At 38.7% G+C, this 22,195-nt stretch overlaps 1 protein-coding gene across 1 annotated transcript in view; it reads right to left on the bottom strand.

Annotated features, from left to right (window-relative positions):
* The window catches only part of FAM83B (family with sequence similarity 83 member B), a 51,985-nt gene that overhangs the window by 14,660 nt on the left and 15,130 nt on the right, over positions 1–22,195 (bottom strand). The window contains exon 3 of the mRNA XM_075086993.1: positions 710–874. Within this exon, the coding sequence (XP_074943094.1) occupies positions 710–874 (165 nt within the window). The remainder of the gene's footprint in view (positions 1–709; positions 875–22,195) is intronic.

Here is a 22,195-nt window from a genome sequence, read left to right as displayed (position 1 = left end):
AGAGCTTTGCGAAGAAACTCTGGCAATGTCCTTGGAACTTCTTCAGTGCTATCTACAGTACAGTAAATCTAGAATTATTTATAAAGAATTTGCATCAGGTCACTACAACTAATCCCTGTTATTAGAATGGTACAAGACATCTTGTGAAAAATGTAAACGTTAGCCATCTTGTTATCTTTTTTAGAGGACAAAATTACATATTTCATGTACAAAAGTAATACTTTCTAAGACATGATGCAGACAGACATGATAATATAGATTCCAGGGAAACAATAATAAAATAGAATCTTGTCCCTTTTAAAATATTTTAATAGATAATAACATTAAGGAAAAAGATCATAAAATGAAGGAGCAATTCATTAATTTACATAAGCTTTATGACTCTATTTGCAGGCTACTTTAAGAGGAAGCAAAAAAAAGCTAAGCTTTTCAAACATGTAGTATTCCTAAATACATAATAATGGAAATTATTTTATAAATAATGTATGAAAAATTATGTCATTCTATCAAATACTCTTGTTCTAACACATGAAAAATATAACAATATTTCTAAAGAGAAAAACATTTGTAGAGCAGGTTCTGCTGAGAACCGTGCTTATTTATAACTCTTAGTTAATTTGAAAAAGCAGTATTTGATAATCACTTTTTGAATAATTTTCAGAAGGAATGAGCAGTGAATGTTCATGCACAGGAACACAGGAAGCCTTACCCTGAGCCTCTGGACTTGACAGCCTTGTTTCTCCGTCATTTTCAGAAAATGACTGAAGTTTGACTCATCAAGCAGGAGATACACTGCAATCCCTCTAGCAGATGCCTCCACAATTTCTCTAAAGATATCCACATCTGTAAACATATCCATAACGACGGCAATGACCTGAATAAAACAGAAGATACAAATTACTGTATTGTATAAACATATATATAAGACTCTTCACTGAAGGTTGCACTGGGCAGCTAACACACTAATATTTTTTACACATCAGAAAGTTGTAATATTTTCCAAGTGGTGCCACTTAACACGGAAAGCTTTTCAAGATGACTGGATCTTCTTTTTGAGAAGTCAGGTGATTGCTTGTGTGACATTTCTCACAAGTACCGAAGTCTGGCAAAAAGATGCGTTGTGGGTGTGTGTAGTGACCGGTTATACAAGGAAAAGGAAATCCAGTGGGAGAGAGGGGAAGGGGAAACAGCAATATGAATACAGTGGAAAAAATTAAACCATCAAAAAAAGCTGCAGAGTGCACAAAAAAAATCAGATAACATTTTTGTACAAGGGTCGTCTTCACCTTTCATCATCTTCTCTAATGCTAATGGCTGGAAAACTTGAAGGAGCCAATAAGCAGACAGTGAAGAACTAGAGGAGTTGGAGACTTTAGGATCCATACTGATTCAGCACTCTTACTGGGATGGAACTTCCTCAGCTGGTGAGAGCTTGGTTTAAGAAGATTAGAGTGCTGATCACGAGCTACTGATGCCCTTCAACCTTTGGGGATAAAGTGTTTCTGATTGGGAAAAGCAACGTCCCACTAATGGTATTTTGGAGATTATATGCTATTGACATATCATTAGCAATTTGGGAAGAATTAGTACTGAAGCGTTAGGGGAAATAACAGAGGTAGAACAGGTATCTGTGTAACTTTTAAAGACAATATTCTTATCCACTAGAGCCTTAATGAAAAGATCCAATGCAATGCCTTAGGTGCAAATTCAAATCAAATAAAGCCTTTCACAGCAGGCTTGACAGTGAGCATGCTTTACCATTTTCACTAATCTTTAAACTCTCTGTACCTCAACTTTAATAGTATAATTGTTAAGTTACAATCACTCATCTTAATCCAGAACTGAAACATTTACCTCACAAGATTTGGTAAATGCTGTTGCACACACCCACGTAAAAGTTATATCTCCAGTCAGTCGTCTGAAGTACCTTTTTGAATCCTACATGCTTAGAACTAACAGACTCACTTATGCCAAACACGTACTTGAAACACTAGAAATACTAATGAGAGCTGACCTACAAAAAAATGTCATTAGGAAAGGTAAAAAGACAGCTCCTGAAGTAGTAAAAATGAAAGGACTTGGCCTCACCGTAACATGTGACCTGCCAATAAAAAGACTCTTTACAAATCCACCAGTCAGAGAGGAACGAAATAGCATGAAAGAACTAAATTCTTTCAAAAATTTTAGGTGATATGCTCAAGTGCTACCTCATTCATTTTATTTACTGTTTGAAAATAAAACCTATATGTGATTTTTAACAGTACAAATTAAATTTCCTTATCTAAATTTGAAAGGAGAGACTGAAAACCACAGAAGTTTATCTCTGGACTCTAACAACATCACCACTTTCAAACTGTACCTTCTGCTTGGTCTTGTTTCTGAGACACACAACATTAACTGAACATGGCAACCCTATTTATTAATCTGTCTTGTTTCACTTATGTCTGAGCAGAAATCTGCCAAGACAGATGAAGTGTGTTAGGTAAAAAGACCAAAGAAGAAAGTCTTTCTCAAATAGTTCTGTTGCATTACCTGTGTCCCCCTCACTCTGAACTCCCTTATTTCTTCTTAACCTTTCCTTTTCTTCAGATCTTTTAGAAATAGGTGCTCATTACATTCAAGGATCTATTTAAATGTAAGAGAGAAATCCTGAATGGCTTCATTACTGTACAATGACATGAATACATGAAATATTCAAAAGCTACAGTATAGCTTTCAAAAATCATTCTATCATTTTCCTACAGCAGATACATAAGATGTTAATTTGTTTGCAGTTGCAAAGGCTGATATCCCAGAAATATACAGAAAAGAAAAAACAAGAATGAGGAATAAAAACTGAAAACTAACACTGACTAGAATGGATATGTCTATCTTTCTGAAGAGGGAAGAAGAGAAATAAATGGAAAAAGGGACTGGCCACTTGGAAGGAATATAGGAATGTTGTCAGGGTGTGCAGAGATGCAACGTGGAAGGCCAAGGCACACTTGGAATTAAATCTGGCAAGGCGTGTCAAAGATAACAAGAAGGGCTTCTCTACATACATCTCCAGTAAAAGAAAGACTGGGGACACAGTGGGGCCACTCCTGAACAAGGAAGGGGCCCTGGCGATGCAGGATGCAGAGAAGGCGGAGTTACTGAATGCCTTCTTTGCCTTGGTTTTTATTGCTAAGGCTGGCCCTCAGGCATCCCAGCCCCCAGAGGTGAGAGAGAAAATCTGGAGAAAGGAAGACCTACCATCGGTTGAGAAGGATTGGGTCAGAGATCACCATGCAAAGTGGGTCCTCGCAAATCCATGGGCCCTGATGGGATGTACCCATGAGCACTAAGGGAGCTGGTGGATGTTCTTGCTGAGCCACTCTCCATCATCTTTGAAAGGTCATGAAGGACAGGAGAGGTGCCCGAGGGCTGGAGGAAAGCAAATGTCACTCCAATCTTCCAAAAGGGCAAGAAGGACCTGGGGAACTATAGGCCAGTCAGCCTCATCTCCATCCCTGGAAAGGTGATGGAGCAGTTCGTCCTGGAGGTCATCTCCAGGCATGTAGAGGACAAGAAGGTTATCAGAAACAGTCAACATGGATTCACCAAGGGAAGATCATGCTTGACCAACCTGATAGCCTTCTATGATGGATGGTGTGACTAGCTGGGTCGATGAAGGGAGAGCAGTGGATGTTGTCTATCATGATTTCATAAGGCATTCGACGCTGTCTCCCACAGCATCCTCACCGGCAAGCTAAGGAGGTGTGGGTTGGATGAATGGACAGTGAGGTGGATAGAGAACTGCTCAACAACAGAACTCAGAGGGTTGTGATCAATGGAGCAGAGTCTGGATGGAGGCCTGTCACTAGTGGTGTTCCCCAGGGGTCTGTGCTGGGTCCAGTCCTGTTCAGCATATTCATCAATGACCTGGGTGATAGGGTAGAGTGTAACCTTAGCAAGTTTGGTGATGACAGAGAACTGGGAGGAGTGGCTGATACACCAGAAGGCTGTGCTGCCATTCAGCGAGACCTCGACAGGCTGGAGAGCTGGGCCAAGGGGAACATCATGAAATTCAACAAGAGCAAGTGCAAGGTCCTGCACCTGGGGAGGAACAACCCCATGCACCAGTACAGGCTGGGGGCTGAACTACTGGTAGGCGGCTCTGCTGAGAAGACCTGGGAGCGCTTGTGGACAGCAAGTTGACCACGAGCCATGTGCTCTTGTGGCCAAGAAGGCCAATGGTATCCTGGGCTGCATTAAAAGGAGGGTGGCCAGCAGGTTGAGGGAGGTTATCCTCCCCCTCTACTCTGCCCTACTGAGACCACATTTGGAGTACTCTGTCCAGTTTTGGGGTCCCCAGTTTCAGAATGATGTGGAACTCCTTGAGCAAGTCCAGCAGAGAGCTACGAAGATGATGAAGGGACTGGAGCATCTCCCATATGAGGAAAGGCTGAGAGACTTGGGTTTGTTCAGCCTGGAGAAGAGAAGACTGAGGGGGGATTTCATCAATACTTATAAATACCTGAAGGGTGGGTGTCAGGACGATGGGACTAGGCTCTTTTCAGTAGTGCCCAATGACCGGACAAGCGGCAATGGGCACAAGTTGGAACACAGGAAGTTCCACCTCAATATGAGGAAAAACTTCTTTCCTGTGAGGGTGACAGAGCAGTGGAACAGGCTGCCCAGGGAGCTTGTGGAGTCTGTTTCCCTGGAAATATTCAAAAACTGCCTGAACGTGTTCCTGTGCCTGCTCAAGCAGGGAGTTGACAAGATGATCTCCAGAGGTCCCTTCCAACCCCTACCATTCCCTGATTCTGTGAAATACATAAGCAAGCAGGCTAGTAAGTTGGTGCCATGAGAGGGATGCATGTGCACCACTATGCAGATATATCATAACTTGGGAATGATCAGAAGACCTCTTTGTCTTCACTAGTAGAATTGTTCTTAAACCATTTAGCTTATTAATTCTGCAAAGTATCAAAGTAGTCTTGCAATAAAAGGTTGGTTTCACTTCCAGAGCTGGAACGTTTTGAAACCTAAATTTGTACTAGCTGAAAAATCCTCACCAGATTTAAGGACATGTATGCAAAGCCACAGTCATGATCTGTCAACCACCTGAACATCCATTTCTGCGTTTGCTGGAAACCAAAGATGACTCTTGCTGTATGCAGGATTAGTTACTCGCTGCGTCACTTTGGAAGAAAAGACTTCACTACTGTGTTTTTTACATCTGTTTTTGGAATTGCTGAGCTGATTTCCACCCTGATACTTTTAAGAAGAAGCCACATAACAGTGAAATCCAACAAGGAAGAAGAAACTGATAGAATTCAAATTGCAGAAAAGAGGTCAGAAAATTGCCTATTCCAGAAGTTTTGTTTCTTCTGGGCCTAACAATGCTACCTTGTGTCAAGAAAATCCCCCAAGGTAAAACACTCCAATGTTGTAGAGTAAGCTTCCTTATAAACTACCATTTTCTTTTCAAAGCATATTTGTTTTCCAAAATGCAGAGTTCTTTCAAAGGCAAGCACCAGTGCTTTTACAGGAAATACAAAGGCCATCCAACCATGCAGGGGACACTGGATAGGTGCAGCAGTTTTCTCCTGAAAGCACCAGAATTCTGGGAGAACTTTCCAAACCTTGAGAAACTGATTATCACCTTGATCAAAAATGATCCTGAGCTGGGAATAATTACGCATTTTACATTTTCAGGGCAGAGGAAATAGTTGACGGAGCAGACATTTGCTCTCATAATATCAGATAGCACTGATATGCCCGGTGAGAGTGAACTACCACCACCTAATTCGGTGTTAGATAGAAGGACACATTTCAGTGATCAACTAAGAGTGAAGACAGTGCAGAAAACAAGTTTTATATTAGCTTTCTCCCAAAATTAAATTTAAATAATCTTAGATTGTTGCTACTGATCTTTTAATCTTATCTGCCAATTATTTTTTTAAAGTGGTGAATGCTTTTTAAAGTTAAAATTTGGTTTCAATGGCAGCCTTACAGAAGAACAAAAATCTGATGCACAAAATTACTCCTAAAAAAGCTGATAGCTTTATCAACTCAAACGAAGGCACCAGTAGAGCCATATTCTATTATTCGTACTACCATTTTGACACTAAGACTATGGTTTGCAATAGAAATGTGAAGCTTCACATATTACTTCAGTGTTTGAGAAACATTTAAATATAGGCAGAAAAGTATAATTTTGTTGAATAGCACTATTTTTATGCAAATATTTTAAAATGAATTTTTTTGGTAAGCTGATGTATTTTATTTAATTCGCACAGTATCGAGTAAAGTAACATTTTAAAACTCATTATCTCTAAACTATCAGATCATTTTAATACAAAGTTCTTTTCATTCTTTAAAAGTTTAATAATCTCCAAGTTCAGGAAATGACTCATACATAAAATACTAGTGACAAGATTCATGAAAGACAGACACGCACATATTTTGAAGGTTAAAATAAACAGCTATAGCTGAAATTTCCTGCAAAATTATGCAGATTCTTGCAAAGCAGGATCTTAAGTGTGTGGTAATATGGCCCCCACACTGGATATTATGAGACCGTAAATGGAGGATGATGCTCGGTTCTGTTGATCTATAATGTTACAGGGCCAGTCATTGCTCCTAGGAGTTGCTAGTTTGGGCCCATTCACATCCATTATATTTGCTTAAATGGTTTTCACCTTCAGAAACTAACCCTATTCAAAGGCTTATATAGAAAAAAGTTGTCAATTCCAACAGTACAAACACATCTATCACTAAATATCTCCTAACCATGTCCACGGGAGGGCCCCCAAGATGTTCAGGGCTGGAGCACTTGCCCTGTGAAGAGTACGTGAAGGAACTGGGTTTGTTTAGTCCAGAGCAAAGGTGGCTTCAGGCAATCTTACAGCAGTCCCCAGTGCCTTACAGGGAAGGTCTTGAGGAGACGAAGCCAGGTTCTTCACAGTGGTGTCTGGACAAGAGACAATGGCCAAACTGAAACATGAGCAGTTCTGACTGAATAGAGGAGAAAACCCTTACTCCCACAGGACAGCCCAGCAGGTTGCCCAGAGAGGTTGTCCACTCACCATCTTTGGAGGTTTTCAAGACCCAACTGGATAAAGACCTGAGCGACCTGGTCAGATCCTAATGCTAGCCCTGCTTTAAGCAGGAGGTTGGACTGGAGACCTCCTGAGGTGACTTCCAACTGACCAGGTATACAATTCAGTGATTCAGAGATCTCCACTCCTATCATTGTCAAAATCCAAGCAAATTTTGCCATGTTTCATACTGATTATAAACCTTGCTGTGAGGTTTAAAGAAAAAACAGAGACTATAAATAACAAATACCGAGAAGGAGTTTTTCTGCTCCTCCCATTTTTTGGTAAGAATTTTTGTAAGAAAGATCAATGGATTTTCATCTTCATAGCTCAGTTTTAGGACATCAAAATCAACCCTTTTAATGGGTGTGTCCTGAAATTAAGGCATAGATGTGATGAAAGGCCTTTACTGCTAGTGCTCTGTAAGTCTATTTTGTGAACTACTGACAGTTTCATTATCCCAGTATCTTCACTCCTTTCACAAGCACTCATTATAATTCTTCAAGGGATATTTTGCAGAGTGTGTCATTTAACACCTTCTTTGGTATAAACAGTAAAAAAGAGGAATCCTCTAATGCAACTGCTTCCTTAGATCAGGCTTTATTAAAGAGACAGCTACCTTTATATCAATAACCTAGTAGGGAATAAAGCTAAAGACCTACCCTACACTGCCAGAGTATTGATTTCTTGTAACCTATGTGATGCTTAGTTTGGGCATGCTGTGACGAAAATCCATATTGCTGTGCAGTGCTTCCTCACCCCAAGAACGAAGAACCATGTTCCAGATAGAAATGTTAACTCTATTTTCATTGACCTTTCCCTGGAAGTCCAGTCAAATTCATTTTCACAGGAATCTCTCTTCTGGAGAGAATCTCCTTGCGGCACAGGCTCAGTGCTATCTGAATCTGGCCTTTCTCAGACAGCAGGCAGGTCATGACGCTTGCAACCATGCAGAAGAAGATAAGGTACTGCATACCTTGCTGTTAGCAACAGGAGGCAGGCAGCAAATTGACTGGATGGGTTTCAGGCACCATAAAAGAACGAGAGACAAATTTCATGATCAATGCAGATAGCCTTCCCACTTATAAGCTATGTAATACACACCACAAATTATTCATTTTTATGTTATGCTGCTGTTTATGGTTGAGGGTCTAGATCCACTTTATGCTTGCTACAATTCATATTAGCAGCATCCTAATAAGTGACCTGATATCCATACTTTATAGTGCTGTTGCTAACACCAGGGTGCTTCTTCATTAAATTCGTATTTATTTTCAAAATTAAACATAGCTCTGAAATGCTTAGCACAACAAATCCTTCCATTGCAAAGCATACTTTGAAAACATTGTGAGTTGTACCTGAATATCTCAGGTCGCCTTTGGGCTGGCTGAGTTGCTGAGTTCTCACATAGCAACTGTAGCACATCAGAAGTCTTGAGATTAAGTGCCAAAGAGCAGTATAATGGGGTGAGCCCTCCTCTATCAACAGAGTTTAGATACAATAATACAAATAGTAATCAAACATCTGAGTATTATCCATTCTCCCACAACTACTGTAGCAATGTAATGGAACAAATACTAGGATGATTTATATTTATGCAACTTCCATGCAGTTAATGTCACGACTTGCAGTGTATTATCACTAAAATTGGCTCCCTGAGAACATATTTAGTTCATTTAACTTGGCTCTGCATTCATAGAGCAATAGACCATAACCATACAGCGTAATTTGAAATGTTCTTCCATTATTGCATTCTTTAAAAGCAATTTAATTAACTACAGTGTGAAGTCCAGCACTTCACTATAACAGGCAGCTCTTCTAACCCTCACTATCCTCTTTTCCTCCTTCTGCTCCAAAAGAACATTTCCACCATCAATTCTGAGGACATGCAAAGTGTACAGATCAGAACTGAATATGTCTTCATCACCAAGCCTCACTTTAACACACCACATACCACCCACACAACGTAAGCATTTTAAGGTGAAAACTAAGTTTAAATTGAATAAAAACTAACTTCAACATGTACGTTAGCAGTCTTCAATAACCTCAACAGCTTCTCTCTGTAACAGGATGTTAGACATGCTCAACATCAATGAAAATTGCTAAGAAGAGTCACTGTCCAGAAAACAAAAGGTAAATTAAAATGCTAGAAATCTCCTCCAAAGCAATATGGAAAACCAAAGTAAAATATTCTCAGAAAATTATGAAGGCAGGCAACCACATAAAGCACTATATAAATAGTTTAACCATGTTTAACTGTGTAGCCCACATGGCAAAGCCTCTTCTCTTCTGTATGAGACATGTTAGAAAGATGTGTAGTAGGGGAACTTTCTAGCTATCAGTAGTGGGATAAAAATGTTCTGATTCTGTCAGCAATGAATGATACGGTAGTGAAAACAGCAGCTCTGAAGAAGGATGTGATTTATCTTTGAAATACACTGGGAAAATCAATTTTTTACAATGTACCACCTTCTAATATCTACCTGACAATTCTGCCTTCTGCTCAGTTTGGCAACTTTTGTGCACCTTACCGTGTCTCTAAAAAAGCAGATCAGATCAGGATTAGCTCTTCTACAAATGAAACTAAAACCAACACAAAAGAAAAGTCCCTGAAGTGGAGATAAGATTGTGTTCTCTGCAAAGTGAATGTACAGTAGCCTTCTGCATTACCTTTCAGAAAGCTATTGCAGGCTGAGCTAACAAGTCATAGCTAGCTAAGCTAAGCTAGCTAAGATGTACCATCTTAAAATGACGCCTTCAGTGTTACCTCTTCAAATTCATGCAACTGGGAATTTTACAGGTGAGTATCTCGCAAAATGTATGGGAGTGAGCTACATTAATTCTATAAATGTGATCTGTATCTATGGGTTTGGTAGTTGTTACTCTGGCTGAAAGATTAGTAAGAACTCAGCTTAAGCTGACTGAATTACAGGAGACAGCACCTTCCCGCAGCCAGCAGCAGAGGCAATAATTCCTCTGAAGCTTTACTTCTGCACATGCAGAACTGAGTTTCAGCACATCATAGAGATGAGAAGAGGGAAGGGGATATTCAGGGGGTTCTTCGTGGGGACTTTCCAAGAAGCATTTATAAACCTAACCCTTGGAAGGAAGGATCTGCAAAGGAACAGCTGCTGCTTGGCAACTAGCACACCATAGACAAAGAAAAGATTTACCTAAATCTGCAAGGAACCGTCATGCATGATTAAAGGAACAAGCATTCACAGTGCTCAATTTTAACACTTGCCTTTCTGATTGCCGTGCTCCCATCTATAACTGAACTGCTTTTGGTATTTAACAAGCAAGCTGCGTTCTGTCACTGCGAACAGAAGCAGGCAGAAGTCCTACAGAGGAGCACATAAGGCAGCACAGAAAATCCTTGGCCTGATGGAGGGAACGTGTTTGGGAGCTTACTCTGCCCTTTCTTCTCTTGCCATTGATGTTGTTGCTCTATTCTCAGTGCCATGTGGGCTGCAGCTGGTTGGTTAGCAAGATTTTAATATTTGTATTTAGCTCTTCAGAATGTTCTTATTCAGTTGTTATTTTGGAAAGCTGCCAAGCTTTTCCTGAGGAAAGCAAACAGAAAGGAAATGCCAGGATTTCTAACAGCCTACAACTCAGCTATACCAGAATGGAAATTCATGACAAAAATAAAAGGTACTTCTCTAGCCTCCAGCTTTCTCTATGATGAATTTCAAAGACTTGCTCCTTCTGAAATAATTTATTATTTAAAAGAGTATTAACAGCTTTAATATGTGGGTTCTCACCAGATCCCTTAATATTATAATGTTATACTTTTTATTTTAAATTTGCTTGTAGGTAGAAGTACTCATTTATTCATGTGTGCATTACTTAGTATCTGCCCCAAACCAAACAATGTGCAAACATGTGATAAGCCTTAATTATTTTTTTTAAAAGTGCCAATAGTAATTAGAACTAAACTCTTAATAAATTTTACTTTTTGATCTGCTGTGCAGGACTGAAAACCTCATATGACAACCTCAGAGACCAGTCTCAGTTTTGAGACTTCCACCAAATAATTGGAGTACTAGTAAGAGCAGTAGGTGCTCCTGGCTAGCTTCTACCAGGCCAAGGGAAGTATGAGTTGACTTCCATACAATTAAGAACTCTTTCAATACTTTAAACTATGAATGGCTGCCATAAATTGCCATACACAGCTAAGAACACGGGAAAAGGCCACCTCAGACCTGGGTCGAGGGGGGATGCAAAGGGACAAAAACATTTTTAAAAATGTACTGAACTTGTTCATTTGAATTGCGACTTCACGCCGAGGTAAACTAGACTGGATGCCAACAATTCTGAGGGCGCTTTCCGAGATTTCCTTCAAGAAATCTTAAAATAATTTTCTGCTTGTCAGAGAGTAAAAGTAAATGTCTGAGATTTCAGCTAATCTGGATAACAATTATTGAAAAGATTTTGGGTTTTTTGCCACCTTTAAGAGTCCATTTTGGTGGGGTTTCTCAGAGCGGGAATGGAATGAAGTTCCGAGTCAGTCTGCCTTCCCACTGCTCCACTCAGTTTCCTCAAGAATCCTGTATAAACACACTGTCAACACTGAACCCCATTTCCTGAGAGTTTCCATATTTAAAAACAGTAGACAATGTACAGAAAGCCACAGTATCAATGAACACTTACAGGCTGTAGAATTTAAACTATAAAAACAAGCAAAATTTCTTTAAACTAGACAACTTTGTTGGCATTTGTTAATTAGACACTTGGAAACAATGAAAGATTCTCTTAGTCAAAGGCAGATTTATAGGAAGAAGAGATGATTCAGACCCACTTTTCTAGACTGGGAAGAATAATCTTGCTTTTAAGTTTGCTTATGCAAGAGCTGTGCACTGTTTGTCATCTTTGAGACCTTAATAGTAAACACATGTTTCTGAAATGAAGTGAAATGGGAAGAGCTGAATATCTAATATTCATCTTTTATAAATAAACAACATATTTAAAATATCCTGCACAGGGTTCAGTGCTGCAGCTAGTGTATATATATTTCAGACAAAAAAAATCCAGTAAAACATAACTATATTGTTCAATTGTATAATATTGCCTGAAATCCCTTGTTGTTACTTACAGGAATGAATATGTACTACAGATACACTGCGTACATAAAAAAGCATCAAAAAAGAAAGGCAGGGACTTAAGACAGAGGTTGAAAGAGTGCTTCCATAGTAGCCTCTGGAAAATAATGCAGGTAGATGAAACTAAGTGTTTCAAAAACAGGAAACACTTATTTTCTATGTTTCTAAGCACAGGAAGATTTTGGTAGATCCAAGCCAGCACACAAACCTGATGCATTTCAGAGTTGCTTTACAATTCAGAAAGACGGACTTTCAAATGCCTACATGCAGTGTGTTAACTACAGTCCACAGGGATGGCCTATCAAACATTTTTAGTATGTGGAAAAATAAAAACATACAGTTGCAGAGGACTTGCAAGCCATGTACTGCTAAGTCCATGAGCCTTATACCAGGGTGATCTTGCAGCAAGTAACAGAACTTCATTAGAAGATTATTATTTTTTAACATAAAAGACATTTCACCCAAGAGAGAACAAATCTATTTTGGATGGCAGTGACTAATTAAAAAAAAACCACAATTGCCAGATTTCAAGTTATTGGAAGCCTACAGAAAATGAGCATGACCTGATTACACTTCATACTGAGAAACAAGCCCAAATTATATCATTAGTTGTTGGAGGTTAGTCCTCTATAGACATTCAAAAGTTCTTCTTCCAAAAGGTAGATTTCATAATCCCAAGGAACACTGCTAGTGAAAGTGTCTCAGAGATAAATGTAGAAGAAAAAGAGGAATAAAAAATTGGATGTCCTTGCAGAAGGCGTTGTTAGGTGTCCACAGAACCCCAACTGAGACTACAAGCAATTCTAGTTAAAAACCTCCCCTAGTTCATGGCACAGCGAAGACAATACCAAAGTGGAGAAAGCAGTTCTCAACAGAGGCTCCTGTTAGTCTTTGGAAAGAGGTGGCATAATCTCCTTGTCTTATAAGGTTAAGAAGGAACATTACAGTCCATTGCAAGAGAGTAATATTTTTTATAACAACTGCCATTAGCAGATGTAGATAGAGAAGGAATTCCCTGCTCTGCTGTAGGTCATTTTTAAATAAACTTCTGAGTATCAGGGAAATAATGCTTATGCTTAATATTCAACCAACAACTTGACGACCCAGTTGGTTGCTCAGCCTGACTTCTGAAAGGAAAATCAACACAAGAGTCAATGAATACAGAAATAAAGGCTAATCACATACTCAGGGAAGGGTAAGTGGGAAAAAACCCATCTTTTCAAATACTCCTTATTTCAGCCTTTTTCAAGATCACAGCTTTTGTATTCAGCTTCATACATGTGATTAAGAGTCAGTAATAGACACATGAGGTATACACAATTAAGGACTGGTTAATGGCCAGATGTTTAAAGCAGTTGTCCTGTGAAAACATTTTGATTGCATGTGAGTACTTCCAGCAGCTGATATTAAAGTTTTTCACATTGCTGTCATAAAAGTGCAAGCAAAACCACTATAATTTACAGATTATTATAGCCTACTTCTGCTACCTTCTTTCACTTCCTTCCCCCTCTCCTCACTCCTTGCCCTCTCTTGCCTCACTCCCTAAATTCTTTCTTTCTCCCTTCCTCCCTCCCTCCCTCCCTCCCTCTTTCAAGAACGTCAAACTCAGTTAAATTTGACATGGGAAAAAAAAATCTGATTTTGGATACTGAATGCGGGCTTAAAATGGGTTCCTGCACATTTTATGCATACTTTAAAATACATCACTTTTTATGACCGTATCATTATGATATTCCCAATAAAGCTTTGGCTTCCTGCTACAGATGCTATTTACTTCACTGCCACTAATTTCAAACCCTATAGATATACCCAATTTGGTTTAAAGAGCTCAGTTCAAGCAGTAATATGGCTAGGGTAAACCAGAAAAATACAGAATCCAGGCTGTGTAAAATTATTGGTCACAGGTCAGTGATGGGTCAGTATGAAGGAAAGCCAATGACTCTCCTGTATAAATAGAAGAGGATGAGTAATGAGAAGTTTCTTCAGGGTTTAACTCTGACAAATTCTCTGTTCGCTTATTTATCTAAAATATATATATGTGTGTGTCTTTAAAATTTTTCCAGTTCAGCTACATGGCATAGTAAAATGCATTTATAGGTAAAAATACCATGCCTGGACAAATACCTGTAGTAACATTTACATTACTAAAAAAAGCAACAGCAATTATATCAGATCACTATTCTGCAATATATATTACAGACAAAATGTATGCCTACATATGTCTGCATGGCACACAATTATATCTGAACACCAGGTAAACAACCCAACCAGATGATGTTATTTATTTTTTTAAACATGGTTCCACTTGAGCAGGAACCTTCCCTGATACTCAGGAGAAGCGGATTACACCACCTGCTTACAGAGCAGCTACAGTTAATGGTGCAACATGTTGCTAATGACTGTGTGCTGGCAGGCTGCATTTCAATTTCACCTATTTTAAAGACAGGTTGTGAAGCTAATTAATTAATTATTGTCTGCAAATCATGTTGAGATCCTCAGGTGAAATCCATTACCCTGGCATGCTAGATTATTTATTACCGATTAGATGAAAAAGGTAAAAATAATTGCGGACTAGTCTGAAAGCATCAGCAGAATGTCCTAAAGATAAGAAAAGATTAATCTAATTAATAAGTAATTATGTGCAGCTTTTCAGGAAGAAAACAAATGAAAATTTTTATGCACATTACCATATGGAACAAGATGTCAGAAATAGTAAGGAAGCAATTAAAAAAACCCTGGTCAAACCTCCTGTGAAGCAAACTGAAATGAGGAAGATAAGTAATTCTACAATTCTTGTAGACCCCAGTGGAGTGGATAGTGAATTGGAGCTAAATAAGGTAGCAGACAAAATTTAATTCCAAGATCAAGAGCAGCACTTAAAAAAAATAAAACAAGAGATGAATTACAAGTAAAATTATTACTATTTGAAAGATTTATGATACCAGTAGCAATACTATGCTTTTAAATACTGTATTTTAAAAAATTATTTCAATTTTGAAACCCTCTAAAAGCTTTAAGAGAAACCTCACAGTTCCAGTTCAAAGGTGAATCCTCCAGAGAGTGAGGCATTTGAGGGAGAAGCAAGTCAATGGGTAAGAAAGGAAATTAATACAAACAAGTTTAAAAAATTAGAAGAAACATTTCTTTCTTATCTCTTTCTGCCAGGTTTTTGCGGAACTGATCTTTTAGTCTCTATGTGAACTGAGTTTTAAATAACCATCTTTGTCAGACAACAACAAGCCATACAGTTTAAGAATGATCTTGGTGACACTTTATTTTTTTGTTCGTGCAGTTAGCATCAGCTTTCACTGATGTGCATATAGCTCCTCAGCAAGGCCACAGGAGAAGTATTAATTCATCATTTGCAATTTGATACTGCAATTATGCAAAGATTATTTGGCAAGATTATTTGGTCTTTGTGATAAAGTCAGATCAGATAATCATATCTTTGATATCTACTAGCCTTTCCATTTGAGTGTAAAAGTTTACTTTTAATGTTTAAAAGTTTATTCAGTGTATTCATAATATTTTCTTAAATCAGAGTCCTATGCCACTTCCAGGTTGCGTCTGGGGAGGAGCAGACACACGGCCCAGCCACAGGACAGAGTTCTGCAATCCAGACTCCATTGCCTCAGCCACAGACAGGCACTGTCATCCTATGCTCACGGTGTGCTCCTCTCATTTTTCTCATTCCTGCAAGGATAATCTGAAGCACTCATTCATGAATGAATGCAATAATTATTCAAACAAATGAGTTATCAGTGTGCAAGTAACTGAACCCTTTATACTCAACTGAGCTAGTGACCAACATGGCAAGTTAATAGGGTTTTATTAATGGCTAGAAAAGAAACATGTTATCACAAGTATTCCATTATATAACTTCATGTATGTAAGACCATTCCTGTTTCCTACAAAATATTCCTCCTGATGTTTATTGCATGCCAGTTCACACACTCCCCCCAATTTGGGTAATGATAATCAGAGATCTAATCAGGAAGCGTGCTGAACACCTGCAAGAAATGCAAAGCTCCTGCTGGAGCAAGGGGGTTTCTTCTAAAACACGACAGTAGACACCTGGATTTAATAATGGGTGAGGATGAAAATCAGACTCAGGAGCACCTACTGCAGCTCTTCAGTAGCTTGCTTTTGAGAGATTTGATGCCCCATCCCTAGAGACATTCAAGGCAGGTTGGACGGGGCTCTGAGCAACCTGACCTAGTTGAAGATGTCCCTGCTCACTGCAGGGGGGTTGGACTAGATGACCTCCAAAGGTCCCTTCCAACCCAAACCATTCTATGATTCTGTGATTCTATTCGTGCCGGGGAGGCCCCTGCAGCCACAAAACGCTCCCATGCTAAATAGATGCATACCTCAGGGGTATATATGCCAGCAAATGTGAGGGGTAGAGAGGAAAATTCTCTTGTTTTGCCACCTAAACCAGAACCCTTATAATCATAAGGAGCAAAAGGCAGAAACACCACTGACCAAACCACCCATGGACTTACATTAAGCCACATTCTGCTGGAAAATTTGCTCTCGAAAAATGTGACAGGCATGCTAATAGCTTAATATACTAGATGACTTGAGTTGCTTGAAATAAGGATGGAGATGAGAAGCTGCAATATCTCTGTAGAGGAGAGGTGAACATTTTATTCCAAGAACACTTTGGAAAATAACTGGTTTTTGATGCTAACTAGCACCTTTCAAATAAATATTTGTTTTTATGAAGTACCTCTCTGATCTTCCCTTGAGTAACCTGCCCACTCGAAATTCATGCCAATAAAGCTCTCTGTGCCAGACTGCTATGCATCCTGTGCACATGTGCATACTTAGAAACCATTCTTTCCGTAGCACAGTGTGTATGTGTGCATGTAGAGGATTGCACACACATGCACACACGCTGACTGAAAAAAAACCAGTATTCTAATATTTGCCTCTTTCCTTTAGATAAAAAATTTCAAGCCAACATTGTATTGACAGAGGTGTGGAAAAACCAGAATTCATTTCAGATGTAACAGCAGGGCAGCGTTTATCCTTTTTTCTTGCTCACTTAAAAATGCATATATCTTTTTCTGTTCTTCACAGTCTTTCCTTGCAATTCTGAACCTGTTCTCAGACGTCCGTGCAGTCTGTGCTCATTAGAGAGATGAGGTGCAGCTGTCAGGAAGGAATTCTTCAGGGAGTGTATAATTTTTGGTCAACTGTGACCAGTAGCTGGTCAACTAGTAGCAGCATCTGAGATGGTTGATTCCAGCTTAAGCTCTTGAAACGGTGTTCACTACCCCTAGGACATGAGCACCCCAAACCATGTATATGTCATCACAAATCAATCTGAGCTAATATTCACATGAGGAGTCTATGTTCTATGAGGAATTTGTATACAAGTCTTCCAAGTCCTAGACCAATGCTTTTCATCAGAAGACTTTTGTATTCAGCAAAAATAAAAGGAGACAAAAATAACATTTTTTTTAAAGGATCTAAAAGATCTTTGAATTGATCAAATTCATGAATCCAGAAAAGCATGTGAACCACTCTAAAAAAGCATTTTAGCTATTTCTAGAATATATTAGCATAGAAATATATTTTTAGCAGACTGATGTTATTTATGGCCTTCCAAATCATCCATGGTATAACTAAAAAAATCAAAACTTACTGAAGTCTGCTACTCTCTGTCATAAAAGACTCAGAAAAATAAGTAGCTTTCTGAATTCCTCTTAAATTACTTACAATAACACTTAAGTACATACAAAAAGCTTTTCATATGTAAAGCACAAACCATTTAATAAATGTGGGAATAACATTATTGCATCTGTTTTTATCTGGGAAAATGAAAATATATAGAGGGTGTGTGTGCATGCCACGCTGCTGTCCTGTGCAAGGATGTCTGAGTCAGCCCATCGCTAATTACTTTTGTTACTGGAAACAGTCTAGTCACGCTAATGTGATGCTCTGGGAAGGTGAAAATGCCTTGCTCCTTGCGAATCTCCTTGCTGCACTTCACTGTGACATGCGAATAGATCCCCAGACGCTGATGTCCTCTATTTATAGAGACTATGCTGATCATCCCAAAGTCCTCTGAAAGCAGTCCCTGCAGCTACGCAGCAGCCCAAGCCTCACCTCACCCTCCAGTCCTGAATTTGAAATTCTCTGCACCTTCTCTTTTGGTTGACTGTCATGTTGAGTGATGAGATACACAAGCAGAAAGCTCAGGCAGGCTTGGTCTGGGCTTGCAAAATAGGATTCTTCAAGCAAATTCCATCATTTAGTGAAAAGTAAATGTACAAAAAAAAATAAATCTGATCTTCTGAGCAATTATGAATTAGTTACCCATAAGTGCTGACTGTAAGACTAGCACCCAAATGTTTTAAGGTCAGATTTATTCTTAGTGTCAGCTCTTTGAAGATGCAACACTGTCAGGCTTGTGCTGTGCAGGGCATCAGATTTCATTATCATAATGGTCCCTTCTGGCATAAAAATTTGTGAATCTCTCAGTTTTATCAATCTCTGCTGATTTTGCAGTCTGGAAGCAGCTCCAAAGATGAATAGGGAGGGCCGTCAAAACTGGTAACAAAGTACAAGTTCTTGAAAGATACAAACATTTTTTACAGGTTCATGTTTACCCAGCTCTTTTTCAGAACAACTTCCAATAATATCATTTAGAAAATCACATTTGAAAAGGAAAGCAATGACAAGGCCCATGAAGAGGGCTTGTGAACACAGTCCAAGCTGCAGCATATAATCAAGAAGTAAAGAAGACCGATTTATAGAAAAGATCATATTCATTAAAATACCAGAATCACTACTAGTCTTTGTGTGTGTCTGGGGGGGAGATGGTGTCTCTCTGAATGAGCTCAAAACTAAAGCTGCTGGGATTTTGAGGGGAATGAACCTGAAGCATAGGAAGACTTTGTAGATGCAGTGCAGAAGACTCATTCCATTCAAAATCCCAGGCACAAAGCACCCAAAAGCATGCCTGAAAACAAGCAAGCAAGCAAAAACTGCATATGAATGATTCTCTGAAACACTGGGGAATATTTGGCAACTTGAGAACCAATGAAACATTTAAGTTGAAACTTTCTTGGTTTTGTGGTTTTGAGCAAATTTGAGAAAGGAAGGAAAAAGAAAGTATAGTTTATTAACATTAAAATCCTACCCGGACAACCTGTTGACCTTCAAGAGCCACCCATGACTTTGAAATTAATTGAAATGTCCTAAGCAAAATGCCGTTCTCAGTTTGCATAATGTGTTAATTTAGTTAAATATGTTATTAATCACCATGAAAGATTTTTTGCATACATCATATTCATAGGTGTTCCGCATTTCAGCCTGCGTGGTCCAATGTTTAGTGGCAGATGTTGACAGCAAGCTTTTCAAGGAAATTCCAGAGTGTGTGTGCACACATTTATCTAAATATTATATAACCTGTTTATACACATAATTTGAAAATTAACGTCACTTTTTTCCTTTTTTATAGCTAAAAAGATTTCCCCTATTGGGTTTATATAGTTTGTAGTCCAAGCAGGATGCTTCACATTTTACTCTTTCAGGATAAAATCCTATCCAGAGCCACATATAAGCAATTTAAAAACAAAAACCGAACAGATCAATGCTTTGTTACTTATATCGTAATTGCTATGGACTTTATTCATAGCTGTTGAAAAATACTTATACTACGATGTGAAAAAGTGTATTTTTACTGTAACTCAGCACTATAGGAAGACACTAAATCAGAAAAAAAACCCCGAAGTACTGGATTATTTAATTTGTATGTTACAATGCTTCCTGTATTTCCAAAATTCTCCTCAGTAGAGAAATAACTTAAAGACTGATCAAAGCAATTTCTTGCATAATTTCCAAATTTCCTAACAGGATAATATTCAGCGTAATTATCAGTAACCTCTCCACTGTTAGGACAGCAATGCCTCCAATAGGCATCAACAAGAAGCTTTTTGTACTTCTGTGCCACATCAGGGATTTTTGCCCTAAACTTTGTGACACGCATTCAGCCAAGACTGATCAAAGAGTCTGCCCAAATTTGGATCCACTGAGCAAGGAAAAACAATGCTTAAACCTGTGTCCATTTCTTTTTGCATGCATTATAGTGTGGATCCCCATACAAACTGTATGAAAACAGGCAGCTTTGAGTGAGTTCCATTTGGGTTTTTGAAACTAGAAACTCTATGTGAACATCAGCGTGAACTGAAATGCAGCCAACAATGTTATCGTTACTTCTTTAAAACAAGACAGAGAGGTTTCTGTATTTGGAATTAAAATGCCACAACTTTTTGTTTCTCATTCAGTACAGTATTTCCACAACAGATAATGCTATGTAACTGCACTGCTAGAACATTTCAGTCAATGTACTTTGCTGGAAATCCCCCAAAATCTTTAAACACCTAGGTTTTGTGTTCTTTTTAAACTAATAACATTCTATGGAAAAAAGCCTGTCAAAGATCATCTTCTAATGCTGACTTCAGATACACTAGTCAGCTTGGTCACTTCAATACCTGCACTTAATTACTATTGTTACATATTTCAGAAATTGGATCTTTTCCTTTTCCTAAATATCTGTATTTTTGTTATGCATAGTCTACAGCTGGGTTAAAAATAAGACAGCTGCTTTATGAACTAGAGGGTAACATACTGAACTGAAATGCTTTCTTCTTTTACTTTATATCTCAAGAGGGACTACTTTGTATAATTAAATGTAGCGAGTCACCTCCTCAGGTAGTATAAGCAATGTCTCTCCATAGAGTTTACCAGATTATTAAATTCTGATCCCTAGGATTTTTTGAAATGCCACTAACAAAATTCAAAATAAGTATGTCTATCTATATACACACAATTTTGTATCAGCAGAGTGTCATAATTGTCCATCAAATTATTTCTCAAGGTGTTTTTTGGGTTTGGTTTTTTTTTTAGGAACATAGAGCATTTAAAAAACAAAATCCATAAACTGTTTTGGACAGATCTACCATCCAGATGTTCACTCCTTACTGTTTTTTCTTTTGTTTTGTTTGCTTGCATGCCAGCATACATGAAAAAGTGCACGTGTGCTTTTAATATATATTTTGCAATAATTTAAAAAGCCTTAGTGTACAAATTGAGAAACTTCTCTACGGAATTTTCCTTATGAGCTCAGTAAGCATGTGAATTGTGGCAGAAGATAATGAAGCCTCTATCCCCAGTACAAACTCCTAAGGTTTGCTAGCAGAGGACTCAATCATTTTGGGGGAGGCCATTTCTATGAAGTTAGAAAAAGAGATGTTCTTTGATAGACATTCTATACTGGCAAAAACTATTCTTGCTCTTTATGCATCAACATGATAAAATTAGTCTTGCTCCTGAATTTCATTTTAAGGGACCAGCCTATCTTCTATACATTCATATACATTCATATGGAGCTGCATTCAAGAAAGATGCCAAAAGTACTGACAACAGGCAGTAAATTTTCACCTTTGGCTGAAGTGCACAATGAAAGGAGAAAAGGCAGAGGAGAGTGGCCTGTCCAAGGGGAAGAGCTGGAGTGGGGGGCGAAGAGGGAGGGAAAGGAAAGAGGAACTACAACCGAAAATGTATAGGTTTCCTATTGTACTGTAGGTATGGTCACTTCAGTGGGTGAGAGTAGAAATGCCTGCATATTACAGACACTTTGCACAACTTTTGTGCCTTACTTCCATCCATTTGACACCAATTCTCATAGAGGCACTTCTGATCAACGCATGACAGCATGGAGCAGAGCCCGGCTGAATTGAACATTGGTCCATCTGCATTTGTCATAAACTCTCCCCTTCCACATGACACTGTAAGTCTTAAGTAATCCAAAACTGCCAGCATTTTCACCCTGGGTGCAGGTTCCAGAGTGTTATGGTCCCTCAGGAGGTCTAAACAGTGTTTAGTTGCCGCACTGGTTTCTAATAGAAGCCTTCCAGCAACAGAAAGGACTAGCAGAGAGCCCTGCTCCTCTGACGTGCCTCTTTCCCGACTCCCAAGAACAGCACGTCTTTTCCTTCCTTTTTATTC

The sequence above is a fragment of the Phalacrocorax aristotelis genome, chromosome 3 (assembly GCF_949628215.1).
Source record: "Phalacrocorax aristotelis chromosome 3, bGulAri2.1, whole genome shotgun sequence".
Classification (NCBI taxonomy): Eukaryota; Metazoa; Chordata; class Aves; order Suliformes; family Phalacrocoracidae; genus Phalacrocorax; species Phalacrocorax aristotelis.
This window is presented reverse-complemented; position numbering and strand designations above follow the sequence as displayed.